The sequence below is a fragment of the Nerophis lumbriciformis genome, linkage group LG18 (assembly GCF_033978685.3).
Source record: "Nerophis lumbriciformis linkage group LG18, RoL_Nlum_v2.1, whole genome shotgun sequence".
Classification (NCBI taxonomy): domain Eukaryota; kingdom Metazoa; phylum Chordata; class Actinopteri; order Syngnathiformes; family Syngnathidae; genus Nerophis; species Nerophis lumbriciformis.
The window spans coordinates 19,767,064-19,794,809 of record NC_084565.2 but is presented as its reverse complement, the minus strand read 5'-3'; the positions used below and the strand labels follow the sequence as shown (position 1 = coordinate 19,794,809).

Sequence of the window (27,746 nt, the reverse complement as noted above, 5' to 3'; positions counted from 1 at the left end):
TTTTGTGCGTGGCATAGATTTGCCGTGCGCAGAGGACGCTTGAGCGGTGCGCAATTGCACAGAGGGAACACTGCTTATGACAGATTTGTTTTAATTGTTTCTATTAATCTTCATGTCTTACTTGTATTGTATTCTTTATCTCTACTCATGATTCTTACTATTTTATAAGTTTTATTATTTTTATTTTTCCAACGTTCCTCAGATGAGCCATCTGCCTCAGGGCTTATCAGCCGTGCTTGTGGGGGCACTTTTGTGTCAGCATCCTGGTGGCCATGGTCTGATGACCTCCTGGTGCAAATGGCTCCTGTGATAGTGTTTACTCACATGTCTCCTCTGTACTCAGCCATGCAGTCATTTGTCCATATAGTTGCATATGTGTGTGTGTTGTGTGTGTACGTATGTGATAATGGGGGATATGGGTCACCGGGGTATTGTTTTTAACTTTGTAAAGCACTTTGTGTTGCATTTCTTTTATAAATACAGTTTGATTTGATTTGAGTTGATGTATGCTTTTAAAATGGAGTATTAATTAGGTTTTTTTTGGCGAAACCTAGTGGTCACAACAATTTATTCAATTAGGGTCATGACATTTAAGTTTGTTACATTAGTTACTGGATACTTTATAATACACTTCTGCATTGGAGACTTTGTATCTGTAAGCAATATGCAACTACAAGTATTCGATACCTGGTTAAATTGACAAATGTCGTGTTTTAGAGTGCAATATAGTTCAATAAAGGACATAGTACGTTGCATGTCCAGCTTGTGTGCTATTGTGTGCTTAGCTTAGCTTATATTGTGTACAGTAGCTGCTAGCTCTTAGTAGCCTATAGTCTACCTTGTTTACCTGTGTAAATGACTTCACAAAAATACAATTAAAGACCAAGTTTGTGTGCTTATTTAGCAATTAACTGGCTGTTGAGCTGTGCCCAAGACTGCTTGTATTGAAGATTTTAGATGCAAGCTGATTTTGGACTAATATCTGATATCAATATAAGATCAGGACACCCCTATTTCTAATCCTCCTATCATACGTCACATCCTGCTAACAGCAACATGGCGGCATGTGGTACTGCTATGATGTTATATTTAGGGCTGTCAAATATAATGAGTTAACTTATGTGATTAAAGGCCTACTGAAACCCACTACTACCAACCACGCAGTCTGATAGTTTACATATCAATGATGAAATCTTAACATTGCAACACATGCCAATACGGCCAGGTTAGCTTACTAAAGTGCAATTTTAAATTTCGCGCGGAATATCCTGATGAAAACGTCTCGGTATGATGACGCCTGCGCGTGACGTCACGGATTGTGGAGGACATTTTGGGACAGCATGGTGGCCAGATATTAAGTCGTCTGTTTTCATCGCAAAATTCCACAGTGTTCTGGACATCTGTGTTGGTGAATCTTTTGCAATTTGTTCAACGAACAATGGAGACAGCAAAGAAGAAAGCTGTAGGTGGGAAGCGGTGTATTGCGGCAGGTGTTGTGCTGGATAACGCACCCCCGCCGTAGAATGCACCCCCTGACTGTTGTGCCGGATAACACAGCCGGTGTTTCATTGTTTACATTCCCGGAAGATGGCAGTCAAGCTTTACCATTGGCCTGTGGAGAACTGGGACAACAGAGACTCTTACCAGGAGGACTTTGAGTTGGATGCGCAGACACAGTACCGTGAGTACGCATGCAGCTGCGGCTTCCAAACATTTGATCGCTTGCCCGTACGTGCGTGCCGCTATGCATGTCACGTACGTAACTTTGGGGAAATATACTGTATGTGCTGTATGAACTTTGGGGAGGTGAACGGTACTTTGGGCTGTGGGATTGAGTGTGTTATGCAGGTGTTTGAGTTGTATTGGCGGGTTATATGGACGGGAGGGAGGAGGTGTTTGTTATGTGGGATTCATTTGTGGCATATTAAATATAAGCCTGGTTGTGTTGTGGCTAATAGAGTATATATATGTCTTGTGTTTATTTACTGTTTTAGTCATTCCCAGCTGAATATCAGGTCCCACCCGCCTCTCACAGCATCTTCCCTATCTGAATCGCTCCCACTGCCCTCTAGTCCTTCACTCTCACTTTCCTCATCCACAAATCTTTCATCCTCGCTCAAATTAATGGGGAAATCGTCGCTTTCTCGGTCCGAATCGCTCTCGCTGCTGGTCGCCATGATTGTAAACAATGTGCAGATGTGAGGAGCTCCACAACCTGTGACGTCACGCGCACATCGTCTGCTACTTCCGGTACAGGCAAGGCTTTTTTATCAGCGACCAAAAGTTGTGAACTTTATCGTCGATGTTCTCCACTAAATCCTTTCAGCAAAAATATAGCAATATCGCGAAATAATCAAGTATGACACATAGAATGGACTTTCTATCCCCGTTTAAATAAGAAAATCACATTTCAGTAGGCCTTTAATACCACAAAATAGTTCATGTATTATGTAAATATTACGTATGTATGTTATATTTTAAATCGCTATATTTAGTCTATTTATACCTGCATTGTCCTTTCCATCCTTACACTTTCCATCATTGTAACTGAGCTACTGTGTGGAACGATTTCTCTTGTGGATCATTCAAGTTTGTCTAAGTCTAAAATGATCACATTAATCATGTATATATGCAGCTTAATCATGCAATTTGTTTTGACTGTACATGCTCCCTTACTTTAACAGTGGATAGTTACCTAAAAGGCTGAGGGTAGCTATACGGGTGAAAAGATAGAAAAGAAAAGACTCTGACTCGTGTGCTCGACCAATTTCACTTCAAAATAAACCCCGACTGGACTATAGATACAACTGTTGCCAGGCTTTGAGCAAATAATTGCAGTACATTCAAGTAAAAGTGTCATGACCTGTCACTTAGGTCATGTCATGTTTAGTCTTTGTTTAAGTTTTCCTATGTTTTAGTGCTAATTTTGTTTCAGGGCTCCTTCCTATGTTTACTTTCTGGTTTATCAGTTCTCCGCACCTGCCTTCATTTAGTAGTTAGTGTGCCCACCTGCTGTCTACACCAATTACACCCCTTATATACCCGGTCTCGCCATTCACTAAGGGCGGGTACTTTGCGTTCTTGTTGAATCACGCTAGGGCTGGGCGATTTATCGAGTTTGTAAGATATATCGATATATTTTTAAACAACATATGAATGAAGAAAATATCGTAATATCGATATAATTTATTTCACGTTAAAAATACCAGGAGCCGCTTATTTGTTGTGTTCCTTGATTCTCCCCCGCTTCCCCTCCATGGGATACTAAACCCCACCCCTTCATTCTTCCAAGATGTGCTTGCACGCATAAGAACATCCATGATTGGTTGGTTGTTTACTATGATGAGTCACGATTGGTTGAGATTAGGCCAATCAGAGGCACATCGAACCAGGAAGGGAAATCACAACAGACATCCCAAATGACGACGAGAGAGTCCTAAAAGAGAAGGGGGAATATTCAAGAGGGCGATTTTTATATTTAAAAAAATAGTGGAAGATGGCGGAGGGATTCTCTTCCTTAGATGTTTCTTTTAGCGATGTAGCTCGACGTCCAGGAAACCCACAATGCGTCTACTTGGCCACATTTGGACAAATGTATGCGTCTGGATAAAACATTCATTTGAGTTGTTTACTATGTAAGCCCAAATCAAAACTGAACACACGAGAAATGCTGTTAAAAATGTGTGCCAAAGTGAGGAAGATCATAGATGCACAACTAAGTCAAGTCACTTACTTGGCGCTGACCAGAACCGTACACGTGTGACAGTCCATTGCATCGTGGACTGGGAATTAAAAAGTGTCTGCCTGCAAATGTACTTTTTATCTGAGTTTGATACATTTTGTATTATTTGCACAGCTATGTTATTTATTTTACATAGAAAGAACATTTTTCTATTTTATTTATGTTATGTAATTCTGTGCTACTTAAACAGTTTCTTTTCTGTGCTGTTAATACCCATCTCGACTAACTGACTGTTTACAGTACAGTTGTCATTCACTTCAATTTCACTGAATATTGCTAAAAAATTGATACCTTTATTTGTATACTGTGTTTTTCGGAGTATAAGTCGCACCGGAGTATAAGTCGCACCTGCCGAAAATGCATAATAAAGAAAAAAAAAAAAACATATATAAGTCGCACTGGAGTATAAGTCGCATTTTTGGGGGAAATTTATTTGATAAAACCCAACACCAAGAATAGACATTTGAAAGGCAATTTAAAATAAATAAAGAATAGTGAACAACAGGCTGCATAAGTGTACGTTATATGAGGCATAAATAACCAACTGAGAACGTGCCTGGTATGTTAACGTAACATATTATGGTAAGAGTCATTCAAATAACTATAATATATATATTGGGTTTTGGGTTGTTGTACTTGTATAGCGCTTTTCTACCTTCAAGGTACTCAAAGCTCTTTGACACTACTTCCACATTTACCCATTCACACACACATTCACACACTGATGGAGGGAGCTGCCATGCAAGGCGCTAACCAGCACCCATCAGGAGCAAGGGTGAAGTGTCTTGCTCAGGACACAACGGACATGATATAGAACATGCTATACATTTACCAAACAATCTGTCACTCCTAATCGCTAAATCCCATGAAATCTTATACGTCTAGTCTCTTACGTGAATGAGATAAATAATATTTGATATTTTACGGTAATGTGTTAATAATTTCACACATAAGTCGCTCCTGAGTATAAGTTGCACCCCCGGCCAAACTAAGAAAAAAACTGCGACTTATAGTCTGAAAAATACGGTACTTTCACCGAAAAATAACTCGAGATATAAATCGAATATCGAGTTTAAGTAAAAATAACTCGAGATATACTTTTTTGTCCATATCGCCCAGCCCTAAATCACGCTATGCTACTGTTATGGCCTGGTTAGCTACACTCACGTCTAAGTCTTTGGAGATTGTTCTAAGCTACGTTTTGCCTTAGGCTTTCCGTGCACCTCCAAGCACCTCCTTTGTTTTTCTAATTTACCTCGTCATTGAAATTAAAGGGATTCATCTTACCTGCATACTGCTTCCTGCCTGTCCTTTCACATCCTGGGAACACGACCTCCGCAGACATGCGACCCGAACGCAACAAAAACATTTCAAAACGTTCACTGTATGACATTCTCACAGTAAAATTGCATTTGTGTCCAAATATTAGCAGAGTAATTACCTGTGATCAATTAAGATTAATTTTAAATTCAAAAGTGTGATTAATCTGATTAATAAAAGTTATCTATTAAAAATAAAATAATGCTATTTGGTAACAGTAGAAAAGAGCATCATACACGAATACAAATAGACGGAGTAGACATCGAAAGGGTAAAAGAAACCAGATTTTTGGGAGTATTAATAGATGATCAAATGAACTGGAAATCTCACATACAAAACATACAACATAAGGTGGCAAAAAACATTTCAATAATGAATAAAGCAAAATACGTCCTGGGCCAAAAATCACTTCATATTCTCTACTGCTCGCTAGTGTTACCATATCTGAGTTATTGTGCAGAAATATGGGGAAATAACTACAAATGTGCGCTACATTCGCTAACCGTGTTACAAAAAAGATCAGTTAGAATAATACATAATGTTGGATACAGAGAACATACAAACCCTTTATTTATTGAGTCAAAAATATTAAAGTTTGGTGATTTGGTAAAATTGCAAACAGCTAAAATGATGTACAAAGCAAACTATAACCTGCTACCAAAGAATGTACAACAATTCTTCTCAACTAAAGAGGAGAAATATAACCTTAGAGGAAAAAATTATTTAAAACATTTGTATGCACGTACAACACTTAGAACTTTTAGCAAATCAGTATGTGGAATTAAATGATGGAATGGATTAAGTAAAGAAGTTAAAAATTGTACTCATATGATCCAGTTCAAGAGGTTGTTCAAAATAATGGTGCTTACAAAGTACAAAGAAGAAGAATTATGAGAAATATTTCCAACCTTATTGGAAATAAGATATTCTTCATCTCAGTATGTTAATAATGACTGAATTAATTAATTAAATATTACAAAACTGTTGTGTATACTAATTCATAGATGTTATTTTATTATATAAAAAGGTCAGGAAATGATTCTGTATATTTGTGAACGCTTCTTCCTACTCCTTTTCGGGCATGATGTAAAATGAAATTATATGAAATTGTGTGATGTATTATGCTGTAAGTGTGTTCATGTTCAAAATAAACTAAAGAAAGAAAGAAAGAAAAATATGCCTCTTATAAAGTAAAGAAATGTTAGAAACAGCTCTCAGTATGATGCAGTTCTCCACCGTTGCAAATAATAATAATCATTGTATTTGTTAAATAAATACCTCTTCAACACAGTGTATTAATCATGTCTCTTTTTTTTTTTTTGCAGGAGCTCACATTAAATATCTGTACTGCTTCTGCACAAGTGTCTAATTTCCTACCAACCTCCATCACTTAAGAGGTCCAGACCTCCAATATCACGTGGGATGAAAGAAAGCTTCATAGAGAATAAGACATGAAGGGAGGCCATTAGTCGACAGGCTTCAGACCAGGCGGAGGAGGAGGATGTGGCTTAATGCAGTGTTTTTCAACCACTGTGCTGCGGCACACTAGTGTGCCGTGAGATACAGTCTGGTGTGCCGTGGAAGATGATCTAATTTCACCTATTTGGGTTAAAAATATTTTTTGCAAACCAGTAATCCGCAAATAATGTGTTGTTGTTGAGTGTCTGTGCTGTCTGGAGATCGGCAGACTTACCACGTTATACTCTTCCATATCAGTAGGTGGCAGCAGGTAGCTAATTGCAACGTAGATGTCGGAAACAGCGGGAGGCAGTGTGCAGGTAAAAAAGGTGTCTAATGCTTAAACCAAAAATAAACAAACGGTGAGTGCCCCTAAGAAAAGGCATTGAAGCTTAGGGAAGGCTATGCAGAACGAAACTAAAACTGAACTGGCTACAAAGTAAACAAAAACAGAATGCTGGACGACAGCAAAGACTTACTGTGGAGCAAAGACGGCATCCACAAAGTACATCCGAACATGACACGACAATCAACAATGTCCCCACAAAGAAGGATAAAAACAACTGAAATATTCTTGATTGCTAAAACAAAGTAGGTGTGGGGAATAGCGGTCAAGGAAGACATGAAACTGCTACAGGAAAATACCAAAAAAAGAGAAAAAGCCACCAAAATAGGAGCGCAAGACAAGAAGTAAAACACTACACACAGGAAAACAGCAAAAAAAGTCCAAATAAGTCAGGGTGTGATGTGACAGGTGGTGACAGTACACCTACTTTAAGACAAGAGCTATATTGATGCATGCTTGGTTATGCTTTAAAGTCATATCCAACAATTGCGACAACGACTTTTTATTGTCAATATCGGCTGCTGAGTTTCAGTTTTTAATTATTTCTGCTGGTGGTGTGCCTCCGCATTTTTTCAATGGAAAAAATGTGCCTTGGCTCAAAAAAGGTTGAAAAACACTGGCTTAATGGATGCGTTTGGTAGCCATACCTTTGCTTCCTTGTTCATTCTATATCAAACTTGTCAGCTTTAAGGAAATCAAACATATGCAAAATTGACACAATATTAGGTGCACTAGTACACAGGATATGTCTAAAAATAAATCCTCCTTTACGTGTAATGATAACGATCAAAGTTAATTGACATTCATTTAGCTAAAAACTAAATCTAAGAACATTGATGAAAACAGTGTCAATCAAAAGTGATGGATGCAGGTGTACCTAATATTGTGGCCAGTAGGTGAAGCTAGGGACTTTTGAAAGAGGAAGAGCTAGACTTGGATCTGGGGAAAAATGAATCTACAAACGGACATGTGAGAGGAAGATGAGAGGGGGAAAAGACATGCGATGGAAACTCTCAACACAAACCTTTTTACTGCTGTCTGTGAGCATCGACTCCTTGGCGATTTTGCCTTGCAGATTAGAATAATTGCAGGCTAATTGCAAAAGCCGTCAGAGGAAGAGTGACCTGACTTTTAATGGAGCACAAAAGCTCCGATTTTCATTCTGTCAATGTGGTTCTTGGCTCCGCTCTTTCAGGCTGTTTTTTAGTCTCATGTAGCTTAGATTGAACACAGATCAGGACCTTGTTTACCAGTGGATGTGTCTAAAGGATCTTTTCCATTTCTATGGTATTAACAGCGAACGAAGATCAACATTGTGGCATTCAGATGCCAGCTTTGCTTCCCACACACTGCGAATACTGCGGCTTTCGATAACAAATTACCGATACCGTATTTTTCGGACCATAGGGCACACTGCCGGTGAATGGTCTATTTTCAATCTTTTATCAAATATAAGGCGCACCGGATTATAGGGTGCATTAAAAGAGTGATATTATTTCATTTTTTTTCTAAATGTAAAACACTTCCTTGTGGTCTACATCGGTGTTTTTCAACCTTTTTTGAGCCAAGGCACATTTTTTGCATTGAAAAAATTCGGAGGCACACCACCAGCAGAAATAATTAAAAAACTAAACACAGTTGACAGTAAAAAGTTTAAAGTCAATTGTTGGGTATGACTTTAAACCATAACCAAGCGTGCATCAATGTTGCTCTTGTCTCAACGTAGGTGTACTGTCACCACCTGTCACATCACGCCCTGACTTATTTTGAGTTTTTTGCTGTTTTCCTGTGTGTAGTGTTTTAGTTCTTGTCTTGCGCTCCTAATTTGGTGGCTTTTTTTCTTTTTTTTTGGTATTTTCCTGTAGCAGTTTCATGTCTTCCTTTGAGCAATATTCCCCACACCTGCTTTGTTTAAGCAATCAAGAATATTTCAGTTGTTTTTATCCTTCTTTGTGGGGACATTGTTGATTGTCATGTCATGTTCGGATGTACATTGTGGACGCCGTCTTTGCTCCACAGTAAGTCTTTGCTGTCGTCCAGCATTCTGTTTTTGTTTACTTTGTAGCCAGTTCAGTTTTAGTTTTCTTCTGCATAGCCTTCCCTATATATAAGCTTCAATGCCTTTTCTTAGGGGCACTCACCTTTTGTTTATTTTTGGTTTAAGCATTAGACACCTTTTTACCTTCACACTGCCTCCCGCTGTTCCCGACATCTACAACGCAATTAGCTACCGGCTGCCACCTACTGATATGGAAGAGTATTACACGGTTACTCTGCCGAGCTCTAGACAGCACCAACACTCAACAACAACACATAATGTGCAGACTATAATTACTGGTTTGCAAAAAATATTTTTAACCCAAATAAGTGAAACTAGATGATCTCCCACGGCACACCAGACTGTATCTCACGGCACACTAGTGTGCCGCGGCACAGTGGTTGAAAAACACTGGTCTACATAACATGTAATTGTGGATCTTTGGTCAAAATGTTGCATAGATGATGTTTTACAGATCATCTTCAAGCCGCTTTCTGACAGTCGCTTCAGGATGCGCCGTTTTGTGGGCGGTCTTATTGACGTGGCTCACCTTTTCTCCGTCATCTTTGTTGTAGCAGTGTAGCGTGCAAGGACGGGGGTGGAAGAAGTTTTATTGTTTATTGACTGTTTTATTGACATTCAGACTTTATTTAAATCAATAAAGGGAGCAGCATCTCCTCATCCGCCGGAAATGTATACCGTGAAAAACCGTCCGACCGGAACTCTCTAATAACTAAAGTTCCTTGGGTGAATAATGTATACTTATTACATGTTTTAGCGCTTTCATGGCAGATATAAGTAAGAATTTTACAATACTTTATATTAGAAATGGCAACAGCGGAGGATGAATGTCACACAACAAGAAGATAGAGAAAAAGAAGAAACTTATCAACTACAGCAGGGGTCACCAACCTTTTTGAAACCAAGAGCTACTTCTTGGGTACTGGTTAATGCGAAGGGCTACCAGTTTCCATCCATCCATTTTCTACCGCTTATTCCCTTTGGGGTGGCGGGGGGCGCTGGAGCCTATCTCAGCTACAGGGAAGGCGGGGTACACCCTGGACAAGGCGCCACCTCATCGCAGGGGCTACCAGTTTGATACACACTTAAATAAATTGCCAGAAATAGCCAATTTGCTCAATTTACCTTTAACTCTATATTATTATTAATAATTAATGATATTTATCGTTGTGGAAACACTGATCATCTTAATGATTTCTCACAATAAATATATATAGAAACAGATAAATATCAATATGCAACACTTTATTTTTATATTTTCTCTAAGTGCACATTTTTCAAATTGAACATTTTCAAATGATCACTTCTAAGACAGTCTTGTGAAATCACAATATCCCATTTTAACTAGCTAGCCACTAACATTTTTTAACAAATCATGAATTACTTTGCACCATGTTTGTACAACTAATAACTCATGTAAAATACAAAAGTCAACTCTCAAATTTTTGAATAAATTATGTCACACTTTGAACTGGACACCAAATCTGTTATCTGTTTCTTTGTCAGTTAGTGAAGACCAAGTCTTTAAAATATTTTCTTGGATTTTCAAATTCTATTTGAGTTTTGTCTCTCTTAGAATTAAAAATGTTGAGCAAAGCGAGACCAGCTTGCTAGTAAATAAATAACATTTAAAAAATAGAGGCAGCTCACTGGTAAGTGCTGCTATTTGAGCTACTTTTAGAACAGGCAAGCGGGCGACTCATCTGGTCCTTACGGGCTACCTGGTGCCCGCGGGCACCGCGTTGGTGACCCCTGAACTACAGGATAAGCTTGTAGTTGATAAGGTGTAAATCTCGCGCCAGGCCGTACCCATATCCGCAGCAGATCTCCAAGGTGAACAGCGTCTGTGTAAAAAGTGATATTGCCGTGCCCATTTCCAATTAGAAGAATCATAGAGGTGTAAACGGACTACAAGGGCGGACGCGCGCAATTTTTCAGGACTTATGCAGATCCCAAATACAGAAGGTAAGAAAAGTTGCTTTTGCATAATATTGCGAAACAAAATGCCAGATAATATGTCTTACCTTATACACACACCATAATATAACTTGTATGTTGAAGCACAGTACAATCCATCAAGCGGTGCGGCTTCATAGTTTACCAAAGTCGTACTAAAACATTTTGATAGATTTTTAAGCGCCGTGTGTGATGTTCTATATATTTTCAATGGAAGATATAAAATGTTGGTCAAATGAGTCATATTGCAGTCTACACGTATCTCTTGTGTGTGACTGCCATTATATTGCAGTCTACACGTATCTCTTATGTTTGACTGCCATCTACTGGTCACACTTATCATTTCACTATGTACCAAATAAAATTGCTTCGAGGTCGGTAAGCAAAACCAGAATTATTCCTTACATCAGGCGCACTGTCGATTTTTCAGAAAATTAAAGGATTTTAAGTGCGCCTTATAGTCTGAAAAATACGGAACTTATTTTCTTTTTTTTTTTTCCCAGAATAAAGCAAATATCCACAGCGTATGACCCATGAGAATGTTGGTGCGCGTGTTTTACCTCTGTGTGTGGCGTACAGCGCTGCAAAGGTGACCACGAAGAAGGTGGTGGAATATTTCCCAGCATTCACCAGGTGGGGGAAGGCCCTCTTGGTGTCCCGGTAACGCCTGAGGCACTGGATGAAGCGCAGCCAGGCGGGCAGACACTGAATGATGGCACGCAGGCCGTACGAGTAGCTGTGGCAGACAAAGTTCCCGGCGTCTGTGGGAGCAACACAATCGATTAGTGACATACTGTACGTCATTGTTAACATCGACAGAGACATTTCCAGCAGGTATTGGGTGAGGGTTGGCTATTTGTTCCTCGCTTTCCCCATGATATGAATAGGCAGCCATAAATACAGGTGGTCCTTATATTTGGACGTTTTGTGTTACTTTTGTTGTTACGACGTTTCTTGTAACAACATTTCTTGTTACAGCATTCCTTGTTTTATGACATTTCTTATTACAACGTTTCTTGTTGACACACTGCCACTCCTATAATTTGAAACTGTACAAAAAGAAAAAGATAACTTCTTTTGTGCACGCAAAGAGAGAATACGTAAGCGGAAAAATACATACGCGAAATACAGTACAGGCCAAAAGTTTGGACACACCTCATTTCAATGTGTTTTTTATTTTTATTTTCATGTAGATTGTCACTGAAGGCATCAAAACTATGACACTTGTGAAGTGAAAACCATTTCAGGTGACTACCTCTTGAAGCTCATCGACAGAATGCCAAGAGTGTGCAAAGCAGTAATCAGGGAAAAGGGTGGCTATTTTGAAGAAACTATAATATAAAACATGTTTTCAGTTATTTCACCTTTTTCCACATGTGTTCATTCATAGTTTTGATGCCTTCAATGACAATCTACAATGTAAATAGTCATGAAAATAAAGAAAACACATTGAATGAGAAGGTGTGTCCAAACTTGTTTTCACATTGCTACACTGAGGATAATTATTATTTATAATAATAATAATAATAAAAATAATTAACTAGAACATTAATTAATATGTGAATATTTAAATGTACAGTATCGTAGAATGTACAAATAAATGCAGAATATAGAGTAAGCATTAACCCATTCAATAACATTACAGTATTGTCATTTTGCAACAATAAGGAGTAAATAATAATAAATATTTGATGAAAAAATGCTGTAGTTTTTAGGAAAACTATTTAAATAAACAAGGATTTTTCTGATCTGGTTCTTTCTTCCTATAAATGCACAGGACGAGGGATGTCCGATAATGGCTTTTTGCCGATATCCGATATTCCGATATTGTCCAACTCTTAATTACCGAAACCGATATCAACCGATACCGATGTATACAGTCGTGGAATTAACATATTATTATGCCTAATTTGGACAACCAGTTATGGTGAAGATAAGGTTCTTTTTAAAAAAAATAATAAAATAAAATAAGATAAATAAATTAAAAACATTTTCTTGAATAAAAAAGAAAGTAAAACAATATAAAAACAGTTACATAGAAACTAGTAATAATGAAAAGGAGTAAAATTAACTGTTAAAGGTTAGTACTATTAGTGGACCAGCAGCACGCACAATCATGTGTGCTTACGGACTGTATCCCTTGCAGACTGTATTGATTTATATTGATATATAATGTAGGAACCAGAATATTAATAACAGAAAGAAACAACCCTTTTGTGTGAATGAGGGGAGGATGGTTTTTTGGGTTGGTGTACTAATTGTAAGTGTATCTTGTGTGTTTTATGTTGATTAAATAAAAAAAAAAAAAAAAAAAAAAAAAAAAAAACGATACCGATAATAAAAAAAACAATACCGATAATTTCCGATATTACATTTTAAAGCATTTATCTCTACACAGGACATTGAATTGCACTTTTCCCATAAGCCAGGAAATAGATAAGTAAGAACCAAACAAAAAAACTAAAAATCTCTGATAAAGTATGATACATTAAGAGACAATACATTTAACCCATACACATTTGAAAATGTATTAATTGGATTTTGGACAAAAAAAAAACTTGTTAGTGTTAACAGGGACGGCGTGGCGAAGTTGGTAGAGTGGCCGTGCCTTCTACCATCCTAGTCACGTCCGTTGTGTCCTTGGGCAAGACACTTCACCCCTTGCTCCTGATGGCTGCTGGTTAGCGCCTTGCATGGCAGCTCCCGCCATCAGTGTATAAATGTGTGTGTGAATGGGTGAATGTGGAAATACTGTCAAAGCACTTTGAGTACCTTGAAGGTAGAAAAGCGCTATACAAGTACAACCCATTTATCATTTATAACATACAAACTGTACAAACTACAAACTCATTACATTTCCTCACATGCCCCCATGTATGTTAATAAGTCAAACATATAAATTGGTTTTAGCTACCAAAATAGACCTTGACCTTGTTTTTGCTTGTTTGTTGCTCTTAAATCAGCAGGGTGCTTTCACATAACGTGCTGCATCATTGATGTAGTGCTATTGTGAAATGCCAGCTCCGTTTGACAGTGCAAACATTTCACCACAAAGTCTGTCCTTTTCAGTTTTATACGATAGCTAAACTTGTAAGAGGTTGTCTCGTCTTCTTTAGGCCCTTTATTCTCTTTCTCCTACACACACACACACACACACACACACACACACACACACACACTGACACACACACACACACACACACACACACACACACACACACACACACACACGTCATATCACCCGCAGTGCATACATCACCATGCATACTCTCAAAAGTTCTGACCACGCCATATGATCTCTATTTTATCAGGCATGTGTTTTGAACTTAATGAAAAAGACTGAAAATAAACAGGTCCCTAGCCAGGTCCAGGCCCGAAACTCCTGTTTTTTCAACAAATGAACATGCAAAAATTGGCAAAAAAAAAGCACAATTTAAAGATGTTTTAGTGATTAAATAATTGAAAAATTATCAACAGAGTTTACATAAATACATACCCCATCCTTCATCCATCACTATGTCTGTTTCAGTCACTATAGTATTTAGTCACTACAGTAATTACAACTTGCGTTCACATCCACAGGAACCACATGGGTGAGCCTACTCTATACAGTATTTACAACCTTACTAGTGTTCACTTCACAGCCACAGATGGTTCATGTAGTTATTTACATTATTTACACATTACTTTGGCATTCGACCTTGGATTTTATAGCCAACTGCTCCAAATGCAAAAATCATTGAGTACAATGTTTATTCTGGTAGCTAAATTCCTTTATCTGAATAGCCATTTGTGATTTATAGCATGAAATAACAACTATCGTGCAGTCATGTTGTTTATGTTTCAAAATGATTCAACTATTCAATATCAAAATATAAACAGAAGAAATAATGAACAAAATGTCAGCTACTGTCTTGTTCTAAAACACCAATGAAAATGAAATTTAGCATTTAGACATTGTAGGTCGGAAAAAACGAAGAAAAACGGGAAATCTTTTATATTTTTACAGAGATAAAAAAGACGAATTTCGGACTATAGGCGGAAAAATCACATGCCTGTATTATATATTTGTATTAATTAAACTCATTAAACAGTAGCAACGAAATACAAATCAAATCTTTTTTCTAGTCATATTGATCGATTTAATAAATGAATCATTGCAGCCTTAATTAAAAACTGAACGTAAACCTTGTTTAGTTGATACATGTATAAGTGAAGAAAGTAGCAAACGTAATGCTAAAAGTAAGGGGAAAAAAACATGAATCCAAAACTTTTCAGTAGAGATGTCCAATAATATCGGACTGCCGATTTTATCGGCCAATAAATGCTTTAAAATGTAATATCGGAAATTATCGGTTTCAAAATTATCGGTATCGGTTTCAAAAAGTAAAATGTATGACTGTTTAAAACGCCGCTGTGTACACGGACGTAGGGAGAAGTACAGAGCGCCAATAAACCTTAAAGGCACTGCCTTTGCGTGCCGGCCCAGTCACATAATACCTACGGCTTTTCACACACACAAGTGAATGCAAGGCATACTTGGTCAATAGCCATACAGGTCACACAGAGGGCGGCCGTATAAACAACTTTGACACTGTTACAAATATGCACCACACTGTGAACCCACACCAAACAATAATGACAAACACATTTCGGGAGAACATCCGCACAACGTAACACAACATAAACACAACAGAACAAATACCCAGAACCCCTTGCAGCACTAACTCTTCCGGGACGCTACAATATACACCCCCCTTTCCCCACCTCAACCCCGCCCCCCCAACCCCTCCCACCTCAACCTCCTTTCTTAGACTTAGACTTTGTGAAAGTCAAAGTATAGTATTTCCCATAGTTGTAGTGGGTATCAGGATTATCTCAGGGAGAGTATGTCCCAAATTCCAAGCTGCTGTTTTGAGGCATGTTTAAAAAAAATAATACAGTTTGTGACATCAATAATAAATATGGCAGTACCATGTTGGCATTTTTTTCCATAACTTGAGTTGATTTATTTTGGAAAACCTTGTTACATTGTTTAATGCATGAAGCAGGGCATCACAACAAAATTAGGCATAATAATGTGTTAATTCCACGACTGTATATATCAGTATCGGTTGATATCGGAAACGGTAATTGAGAGTTGGACAATATCGGAATATCGGATATCGGCAAAAAAGCCATTATCGGACATCTCTACTTTTCAGTTGCTCTATCCATCAACAAATGTACAGAATTTGAGGTAACCAAGCTTAGACGGAGGAAGACCACGTACCGTTTGTTTTGGGCAACAAGCCCTTGCTGTTGCTCCACTGTAGCTCAAAGATGTAGAAGCAGATGAGATACTCCAGGTCCATCAGGACCACCACCAGGGAGTTGAGCTGGTCGGCCAGCCAGAAGTCTGCGAACTCCACACGGTGAAACGGTGCCGTGAACACTCGGAACTGCACAGAATACGAAAAAAAGGACGGAAAGCAAAAGATCATTTACAGCTCGGACAATTGTGTTACTAGACAACTCATTAGGAGCACCTGCAAATTATGAAATGTGCATGTTAAAGGCCTACTAAAACCCACTACTACCGACAACGCAGTCTGATAGTTTATATATCAATGATGAAATCTTAACATTGCAACACATGCCAGTACGGCCGGGTTAGCTTACTAAAGTGCAATTTTAAATTTTGCGCGAAATATCCTGCTGAAAACGTCTCGTATGATGACGTCAGCGCGTGACGTCACGGATTGTAGAGGACATTTTGGGACAGCATGGTGGCCAGCTATTAAGTCGTCTGTTTTCATCGCAAAATTCCACAGTATTCTGGACATCTGTGTTGGTGAATCTTTTGCAATTTGTTCAATGAACAATGGAGACAGCAAAGAAGAAAGCTGTAGGTGGGAAGCGGTGTATTGCAGCAGGTGTTGTGCCGGATAACGCACCCCCGCCGTAGAATGCACCCCCTGACTGGTGTGCCGGATAACACAGCCGGTGTTTCATTGTTTACATTCCCGGAAGATGACAGTCAAGCTTTACCATTGGCCTGTGGAGAACTGGGACAACAGAGACTCTTACAAGGAGGACTTTGAGTTGGATACGCAGACACGGTACCGTGAGTACGCTTCCAAACATTTGATCGCTTGCCCGTACGTGCGTGCCGCTATGTGCATGTCACGTACGTAACTTTGGGGACTTTGGGGAAATATACTGTATGTGCTGTATGAACTTTGAGGAGGTGAACGGTACTTTGGGCTGTGGGATTGAGTGTGTTGTGCAGGTGTTTGAGTTGTATTGGCGGGTTATATGGACGGGAGGAGGGAGGTGTTTGTTATGCGGGATTAATTTGTGGCATATTAAATATAAGCCTGGTTGTGTTGTGGCTAATAGAGTATATATATGTCTTGTGTTTATTTACTGTTTTAGTCATTCCCAGCTAAATATCAGGTCCCACCCGCCTCACAGCATCTTCCCTATCTGAATCGCTCCCACTGCCCTCTAGTCCTTCACTCTCACTTTCCTCATCCACGAATCTTTCATCCTCGCTCAAATTAATGGGGAAATCGTCGCTTTCTCGGTCCGAATCGCTCTCGCTGCTGGTGGCCATGATTGTAAACAATGTGCAGATGTGAGGAGCTCCACAACCTGTGACGTCACGCTACCCGTCTGCTACTTCCGGTACAGGCAAGGCTTTTTTATCAGCGACCAAAAGTTGCGAACTTTATCGTCGATGTTCTCTACTAAATCCTTTCAGCAAAAATATGGCAATATCGCGAAATGATCAAGTATTTAAAGTTAAAGTCCCAATGATTGTCACACACACACTAGGTGTGGTGAAATTTGTCCTCTGCATTTGACCCATCCCCTTGTTCACCACCTGGGAGGTGAGGGGAGCAGTGGGCAGCAGCGGTGCTGCGCCCGGGAATCATTTTTGGTGATTTAACCCCCAATTCCAACCCTTGATGCTGAGTGCCAAGCAGGGAGGTAATGGGTCCCATTTTTATAGTCTTTGGTATGACTCGGCCGGGGTTTGAACTCACAACCTACCGATCTCAGGGCGGACACTCTAACCACTAGGCCACTGAGTAGGTATGACACATAGAATGGACCTGCTATCCCCGTTTAAATAAGAAAATCGCATTTGAGTAGGCCTTTAAAAAAATATTTTCCAAAGAAAATTTTAAATCTTTTAGGGAGATAATAATTTAACAATATGTTTATTATTGTGAAGCGCTGCAGAGCTTCATACCGACAGGTTTGTTATCATTTAACTACCTGTATTTTTCGGACCATAAGGCGCATTAAAGGGGTCATAATTTGTTCTACATGTAAAACATAACATGTAATGGTGGCTATATTGTCAACATATATCATAGATTATGTTTTACAGACCATCTTCAAGCTGCTTTCTGACCGTCTCATCAGGATGCACCGTTTTGTGGGAGGTCTTATTTACGTGCCTCCACTTCGACAGCGTTTCTCCCCGTCATCTTTATTGTACCAGTAAATTTTAGCTCTTCCATAGAGAGTCTACTGACAGATATAAGTTAGAACTGTACGCTATTTTTGTATTACAAATACAATACAATACAGTCTGGCTGCGCCAAACATTAAATAAACCCATTTAATCAAATGAAGTCAAATACAAATAAGGCAACAAGAGAAGTACACCACACTTCTCTTTTGTAATGTAAATTTGTACATCAACAATATGATTTGCCCGAGTGGCTGGACAGGACATGTTTAAAAGAAAGAAAAACAGGTATTACTAATGGCAACAGTGGAGGACGAATGCCCCACAACAAAAAAACAGAGAAAAAGAAGGCGCTCATTGACTACGGTGCCATTAGTAATAGTAAATTTTTCCGGACTTATGCAGATCCCAAATACACATCAGCAGGTACCAATACTTAAAAAAAGGTGGTTTAGCATAATAGGTCCAAACAAAACACCAGAGAATACGTTTCCAAATAGGTGCCAATTTGGGATCCTTATACACACACTATAATAATACCGTATGTGGAAGCACAGTAGGACTGACCAAAGTAGCCGTGATGCGCTAACAATCCATCAAGCTTTGTGGCTTCATAGCTCCCCAAAGTCGTTCTGAAACATTTTGACAGACTTTTGAGTGCCGTGTGTAATGTTCTATATTCTCAATAAAACATCAACGTTTTGGTGTTGCTTGCCAACCTGTACTTATTAGCGTCATTTACTGAAAAGGGGGCGTCAATCTGCAGTCCACACGTACCTCTTATGTGTGACTACCATCTACTGCTCACACTTATCATTACACTATGTACCAAATCAAATTGCTTCTAAGTGGGTAAGCACAACCAGAATTAATCCGTACATTAGACGCAACGGTACTTAACTGCTACAAACCCCGTTTCCATGAGTTGGGAAATTGTGTTAGATGTAAATATAAACGGAATACAATGATTTGCAAATCATTTTCAACCCATATTCAGTTGAATATGCTACAAAGACAACATATTTGATGTTCAAACTGATAAACTTTTTTTTTTTTTTTGCAAATAATCATTAACTTTAGAATTTGATGCCAGCAACACGTGACAAAGTAGTTGGGAAAGGTGGCAATAAATCCTGATAAAGTTGAGGAATGCTCATCAAACACTTATTTGGAACATCCCACAGGTGAACAGGCAAATTGGGAACAGGTGGGTGCCATGATTGGGTATAAAAGTAGATTCCATGAAATGCTCAGTCATTCACAAACAAGGATGGGGCGAGGGTCACCATTGTGTTAACAAATGCGTGAGCAAATTGTTGAACAGTTTAAGAAAAACCTTTCTCAACCAGCTATTGCAAGGAATTTAGGGATTTCGCCATCTACGGTGCGTAATATCATCAAAGGGTTCAGAGAATCTGGAGAAATCACTGCACGTAAGCAGCTAAGCCCGTGACCATCGATCCCTCAGGCTGTACTGCATCAACAAGCGACATCAGTGTGTAAAGGATATCACCACATGGGCTCAGGAACACTTCAGAAACCCACTGTCAGTAACTACAGTTGGTCGCTACATCTGTAAGTGGAAGTTAAAACTCTCCTATGCAAGGCGAAATCCGTTTATCAACAACACCCAGAAACGCTGTCGGCTTCGCTGGGCCTGAGCTCATCTAAGATGGACTGATACAAAGTGGAAAAGTGTTCTGTGATCTGACGAGTCCACATTTCAAATTGTCTTTGGAAACTGTGGACGTCGTGTCCTCCGGACCAAAGAGGAAAAGAACCATCTGGATTGTTATAAGCGCAAAGTGGAAAAGCCAGCATCTGTGATGGTATGGGGGTGTATTAGTGCCCAAGGCATGGGTAACTTACACATCTGTGAAGACGCCATTAATGCTGAAAGGTACATACAGGTTTTGGAGCAACATATGCTGCCATCCAAGCAACGTTACCATGGACGCCCCTGCTTATTTCAGCAAGACAATGCCAAGCCACGTGTTACATCAACGTGGCTTCATAGTAAAAGAGTGCGGGTACTAGACTGGCCTGCCTGTAGTCCAGACCTGTCTCCCATTGAAAATGTGTGGCGCATTATGAAGCCCAAAATACCACAACGGAGACCCCCGGACTGTTGAACAACTTAAAGCTGTACATCAAGCAAGAATGGGAAAGAATTCCATCTGAGAAGCTTAAAAACTCCTCAGTTCCCAAACGTTTACTGAGTGTTGTTAATGTAACACAGTGGTGAACATGCCCTTTCCCAACTACTTTGGCACGTGTTGCAGCCATGAAATTCTAAGTTAATTATTATTTGCAAAAAAAAATAAAGTTTATGAGTTTGAACATCAAATATCTTGTCTTTGTAGTGCATTCAATTGAATATGGGTTGAAAAGGATTTGCAAATCATTGTATTCCGTTTATATTTACCCATCCATCCATTTTCTACCGCTTATTCCCTTTGGGGTCGCGGGGGGGCGCTGGAGCCTATCTCAGCTACAATCGGGCGGAAGGCGGGGTTCACCCTGGACAAGTCGCCACCTCATCGCAGGGCCAACACAGATAGACAGACAACATTCACACTCACATCCACACACTAGGGCCAATTTTAGTGTTGCCAATCAACTTATCCCCAGGTGCATGTCTTTGGAAGTGGGAGGAAGCCGGAGTACCCGGAGGGAACCCACGCAGTCACGGGGAGGACATGCAAACTCCACACAGAAAGATCCTTACATCTAACACAATTTCCCAACTCATATGGAAACGGGGTTTGTACTTACGGTGCCTATCAAAGTGGCTAATCTGATAAACAGCTGCCTAAAACAAGGGAATCCGTGTCTAATTGTATGCCTTCAGAGACGTGTTAAGCTGGTAACAACCTCACTTAATTAGTAACACACAAGCACACACGTGCTTATGCTAATAAGCATGCAGTATCACAGGAGACGCTAAATGAGTCATCTTTAGCATCTATGAGGGATTTATTGTTTCTATGAGTAAGTTTCACTCACTGGATACAAGTAGCAAAAATACTGAAAACGGTTAAAAATTATAAAATAAATTCTACCTTTACGTACAGAATTTATAAGTCAGCTTTGATAAACCATCATAGAAAGACTAAAAATATGTACAGGACAGATCTTTGCATTACATCATATTGTGAACTGATGTTCATCAAGCTATTGAGAAGGTTACAAAATATTTAGCACCCCCACTCTGTGCCGATTAGAGTGTACCTAATAAGGTGTCCGGTCAATGAGTGTATATGCCAGGCCTGGGCAATGATTTTGCTTCGGGGGGCCAAATTTAGAGAAAAAAATGTGTGTTGGGGCCGGTATATCTATTTTTAGGAACACTAATACAAAACCTCACTATAATGTCTGAATGCCTTAAAAAACGGAATGGAATTTTACATTTTTTTACTGAATGAGACACCCAGCATGTACATGAAAATAAATAAATGTGGGATTTACAATATTAACTATGAACGATAAAACACTGAATATTGACAACATAAGAACATCACACCCGCTCTCGATCGACATATTTTACAATCAAGCGAAACGCAACAAAAATGCAACAAACAGCAAAATATGAACGCAAAGGGTAATAAAAAAAACACCTACTATCTGATATAGCTGATATATCACTGAGCATTAAAACTTTGTTATAAAAATCTCCTTCCGCGTCTGTCCCTGACACCCGCATTTCAGGCTGACACTCTTGTGGAAACGCTCCCCACCCACACTGCTTGGTGCCTCGTCTGAGCTGCTGTGACTTAGATTACCATAGTAACTAATTAGATTACCATCGTAACTAATGAGATTACCATAGTAACTAGTATATCATGCAAAAGCGCCGATTCCAACCATTTTCTGACTTGCCTCTTGGTGAGGGCGGTCACATTTTTCTCCGCTCCCTCCTTCCCTGCTTGCTTTCTTCGTGTCCTTGTCCTGTCTGAACTTTTTTGAAGCCTCTTTCTTTGCGCTGTCCTCAAATCTAAACATCAAACATGGATATGATCATCTGGACTCTAGAGCAATTGACAAAGTCTTTTCGACAAGGAAAAGAGGTTCGGGGGAGCCTGGCTGCCCTGATGGAACCATTGCTGCGGGGTACGTGAAAGACTCCTGGGATAAATGGAGAATCATGTGCCTCTCAGTCCTTTCCATCGAGGACGTGGAAGACATCTACCTATTTGGAACCGTGATCGCGGGGCACCTGCTGATTGGGCTGGGCATTGCTCTGGTGTATCGTCAAATTCGGAAGACAATGGCAGCCACTCAAGGGGCCCAACGGTTGTTCATCGCAATGGAAGGATTGGGTCGGGCTGTGGGAACACAGACTGTGGCGATTTCTGATTTGAATTGCAAAATGGATCTCATCATGGAGAAGCTTGCTGAGAAGAAATAATTAAATTGAACTTGAGAGAGCCAGCATGGACACAGAGCAGGAATGTCATTGTTTTGACTGCTCGAAGAAAACAACATCTTAATCTAAGATTTGACTCCCTCGAGTGGCCTTGATGCTATCAGGATCAGGCTGTTCTGAAAAACTCCCCCGAGGACTCCTCAACGATGGACGCTTTTGACCTTCCTTTTTTTCCAATAACACCTGGTGTTGAACTTTGAGATCGGCCCCAGTCCATAAAAACATTTCAACATCTCACCCAAGTTAATTGGGCATACATGCACGCACCCGCCCCTCCCCCAATCAACGCCTTCACCACTGCTTAATTCCTCTTCGGGGTTGTGGACGGCTGAGTAGCGCTTTATAGCGGCAGCCGGCCTCCAGGGCCCCCCCTCTGTTGTGAGTTGTTGTGATTACATGTATCATGTTTATGTGTGCTATGCTATGTGAGGGTCCAGCTTTAGACTGATACTTTTTTTTACTCTTCCCCCTTTCCCAATGTCACCTTTTTCCCACCTTTTTTAAGGAGCGCCGTAAGTGATCCGTTGGCGGTCCCGTCTTGTCCCCCTTGTAACGTATGTCTGCTCTTAGTGGGACTGTGCCGAAAATGTAATTTCAGTTCTTATGTGTCTTGTACATGTTAAAGAATGGACAATAATAAAGCATCTTGAATCTTGAAATACTTTGTATAGTTCAAGACTTACGGTCATTTGAAAACATCACTGCACATCATAATGGCGGCTACAGTTTCGATCTTAAAGATTTAAACGTTTTTTGGGGGGGGAAAGCTTAACATGCATGCGGGCCTTATTTTGCCCAGGTCTGGTATATGCGATTTGACTTCCAAAAAGAGCGGAGTTCTTAAAAGCACTTAAATGGCACAAACCTCCCTGCATTTCTACCCTCAGGCCACTTGTGACATTTAGTAGCGACTGTACGCTCACTATGCACACTCTCAAAACCGCACACACACATGCCTCCTGAAAATGTCAAAGACTACATAGCCAATGTAGCCTGTCAATCACAGCGTGTATCGATCGAGCGTGCAACCAAGGCTTCATTGCTTCAGCAAACATTAATAATCTAGCTGCAGTTTGTCCCTTAATGAAATCTTTGTCTTCACACCTGGATTAGTTGAACACCATGTTTGATTGCACGTGTAACACACGTCAGTGAGGCAACCCCCGGCTCAAATGTTCTCAAATTATGCATAACATTGTATGAACAGGAATGGAATATTGATACTGCAGATGATCCAGGGAGCCAAAACCGGAGAAGCAAGATGGCAGCTGGGATTTGAAGCAAAGGACAAACATATGGGGAAGGGTGAAGGGTTCGACTGCTGGGAGAGAAATAGAGGAAGAGGAGGAGGAGGAAGAAAAGAGTGGTGAGGGGTTCAGCATACTGATGGATCAATGCTGGTAATGATTGCACAGTCACAGCCTCCACCTCCCCTGGGATGAGAGTGCATTCCATTATCCCTCGACACACGCACACAAAAGCGCTCCTGTAGCGTTTCAGCTTAAACAAAGGGCAAAGCAGGCTTTGGTTAAAGTAAGACTGAATACATGTTTGAGACCAACTCAACCATAATAAACAAACAAAGAGTACAATCATGGTTTGGATCAAATAACTAATCTTCATAAAAACATACTACCTGTGTATGTCCGAGTTCTGCTATTCGAAACAGAGCCTTACTTACACCAACTAATGCTATCAGTGTATTTATTAGCAATAATATCATCATTATTCTTAATATATGTATAACGTCAACTGTGCTACATTCAACAAGTGATACCTGTAAAGTTTGTAACTGACCAAAATATAAAGTTGTAGAGTTTTATAAAAAATAATAATAATTCAACCTTAAAAACTGCATTTTGTTTTTTGGAACATTGCCTATCTTTTTAATTAATAACAATCTCGTAGAAAGGGTCAAGCATTTCAAATTCTTAGGGGTGAACATAACAGAAGATCTATGCTGGGACATTAACACTGCTTCTACAGTCGGAAAGGCCCAACAACGTCGGTTTTTTTTGAGGAAACTAAAATGCGCAAACATTCCGCAGAAATCAATGGTCAACTTTTACAACTGTGCCATCAGCAGTGTCCTCACTTACGGATTTTTAGTGTGGTTTGCTAGCTGCACTAAAGCGAACCAACAGGCCCTCCAGGGAGTGGTTAAAGCAGCGGGGAAAATTACAAGGACCATACTCCCAGAGATGAGTGCCATGTACACAACTCGCTGCCTAAAGCGAGTACACAACATCCTGAAGGACAGATACTACCCAGCACATGGCCTCTTCAACCTGCTACCCTCTGGAAGGAGGTATAGATCGATTCGCGCCAGGACCACCAGAATGTCTCACAGTCTGTATCCACAGGCTGTGAGACTGCTAAATGAACAGCCTGCCCCTTTGCTGCCCCGGACCATCTTATTACTTCACTCTTCACCACCTCAATAATTGTGCTCTGGACATTGCATTGCTGCAACATCAACGTAACACCCATCAGACATCTGACTGTTCCCACCCCATACTTGCCAACCTTGAGACATCCGATTTCGGGAGGTGGGGGGGCGTGGTTGGGGGCGTGGTTAAGAGGGTAGGAGTATATTTACAGCTAAAATCCACCAAGTCAAGTATTTCATATATATATATATATATATATATATATATAAAATAAATACTTGAATTTCAGTGTTCATTTATTTACACGTATACACACACATAACACTCATCTACTCATTGTTGAGTTAAGGGTTGAATTGTCCATCCTTGTTCTATTCTCTGTCACTATTTTTCTAACCATGCTGAACACCCTCTCTGATGATGCATTGCTGTGTGGCACGCACAAAAGTGCTTTCATCAAATGCACTAGATGGCAGTATTGTCCTGTTTAAGAGTGTCACAACATTGCTGTTTACGGCAGACGAACTGCTTTACGGTAGACGAAAACGTGACTGCTGTTGTTGTGTGTTGTTACCGCGCTGGGAGGACGTTAATGAAACTGCCTAACAATAAACCCACATAAGAAACCAAGAACTCGCCCTCCATCATTCTAGAGTTATAACGTGATTGGGCAGGTACGCTGTTTATATTGTGGGAAAGCGGACCTGAGTCCGCCTGAATTTCGGGAGATTTTCGGGAGAAAATTTGTCCCGGGAGGTTTTCGGGAGAGGCGCTGAATTTCGGGAGTCTCCCAGAAAATCCGGGAGGGTTGGCAAGTATGTCCCACCCCCACGTCCCTCTTATCGCGATCTTCCTGACAATGCTAAAATGCTAACATGTAAACTATTGTCAACCTGCACAGCAATGCAGTTTCTATGCCGCTGGACAAAGCTCAAACAAAATCTCGTTGTTCATGTATGACTTAAGTGTTATTATGACAATGACAATAAAGGAATTGATTGATTGATTGATCTTTTACAATCAATATGAAAGACATGACGACGGAGGTATTTTTTTAATGCATTCTAACTCGTAAGTAAACGTACATAAAAGTCCGCTTACAGCGGAGGTCCTCTATTCCGCCCATAAAACCCAATAAAAAACATTCAAAAAGCGCCAACAATACCCCATTTACATTTCGTGACTTGAATATTAACCAAGTATTAGCAGTGGTGGGCCATGTGTTTCCCACCTAGGCCTTCAGTGATGTCCTGTGTCCAATGATTACCTCTCAAAATACCATCATTTATGTCACCACATGACCATTGCTGGAGAAATACTATACAGAAACACATTTACGCACTACTGTGCATTGAACCACCACCAACAGCGTTCAAAATGTGTTATTTTCCTGGCGCATTTAAAAATCAATTAAGCAATTAATTAACACATATCAAATGTGGTACTGTCGCAATTAAAATTGCAAAAAACATATTAAACGTGAAAAATAAAGAAATAAAATATCTCAACTCACAATTTTGAGCATCCATTCGAGCTACAGGGGTTGGCCGACATGGTCTCACAGGGTGTAGTTTCGTTTTAAATATCTTTCTTGAAAATGGCCTTGCAAAGATATGTGTTGTCTTGTCTAATTATAAAAGATACAGACGAGGCGTGTTGGCTGAGTTCTTAAAGTTTACTCCACAGCGTGCTCATCAAAAACATCCCAAAACCATCTAGTTTCTTTAAAATAGCCACCCTTTGCTCTGATTACGGCTTTGCACACTCTTGGCATTCTCTCGATGAGCTTCAAGCACACCTGTGAAGTGAAAACCATTTCAGGTGACTACCTCTTGAAGCTCATCGAGAGAATGCCAAGAGTGTACAAAGCAGTAATCAGAGCAAAGGGTGGCTATTTTGAAGAAACTAGAATATAAAACATGTTTTCAGTTATTTCACCTTTTTTTGTTAAGTACCGGTACATAACTCCACGTGTGTTCATTCATAGTTTTGATGCCTTCAGTGACAATCTACAATGTAAATAGTCATGAAAATAAAGAAAACACATTGAATGAGAAGGTGTGTCCAAACTTTTGGCTTGTACTGTATATAAAAACTTAATGGAGGTGTTTGGATTATTTTTTAAGGGCTTTATAGGCAGAATACAGCGACTCCTAAAGGCTCCATTGTAAGCGGACTTTTGATTGCATTTATTCACTATTTAGAATGAGTTTTAAAAAAAATCTGTCCTCATGTCTTTCATAATAATTGTGAACGATAAGCAAAATTCCAAAAAAGAAAGTGCAGTTCCCTTTTAACCCTTAATGTTAAAGGAAATAAAACAATCCAAAATCTTGGCCCTTACATAGATCTGGATACAAATTTCAGAGGGTCCAAATCTTTGCTTGTAAAAAACACCCTCCATTGGCAGCAAAACAGGCCCAGAGCATAATACTACTACCACCATGCTTGACGGTAGGAATGGTATTCCTGGGATTAAAAGCCTCACCTTTTCTCCTCCAATCATACTGCTGGGTATTGTGGCCAAACAGCAAAATTTTGCTGACCACAGAACTTTCCTCTGATATCCATGTGATATCAGATG

The 27,746-nt window shown here is 39.7% G+C and overlaps 1 protein-coding gene across 1 annotated transcript in view; it reads right to left on the bottom strand.

Annotated features, from left to right (window-relative positions):
• The window catches only part of xpr1a (xenotropic and polytropic retrovirus receptor 1a), a 215,797-nt gene that overhangs the window by 25,043 nt on the left and 163,008 nt on the right, over positions 1–27,746 (bottom strand). Inside the window, exons 10-11 of the mRNA XM_061977801.2 lie at positions 16,154–16,322; positions 11,442–11,642 (exon numbers count right to left, since the gene is read on the bottom strand). Coding sequence (XP_061833785.1) covers positions 11,442–11,642; positions 16,154–16,322 — 370 coding nt within the window. The remainder of the gene's footprint in view (positions 1–11,441; positions 11,643–16,153; positions 16,323–27,746) is intronic.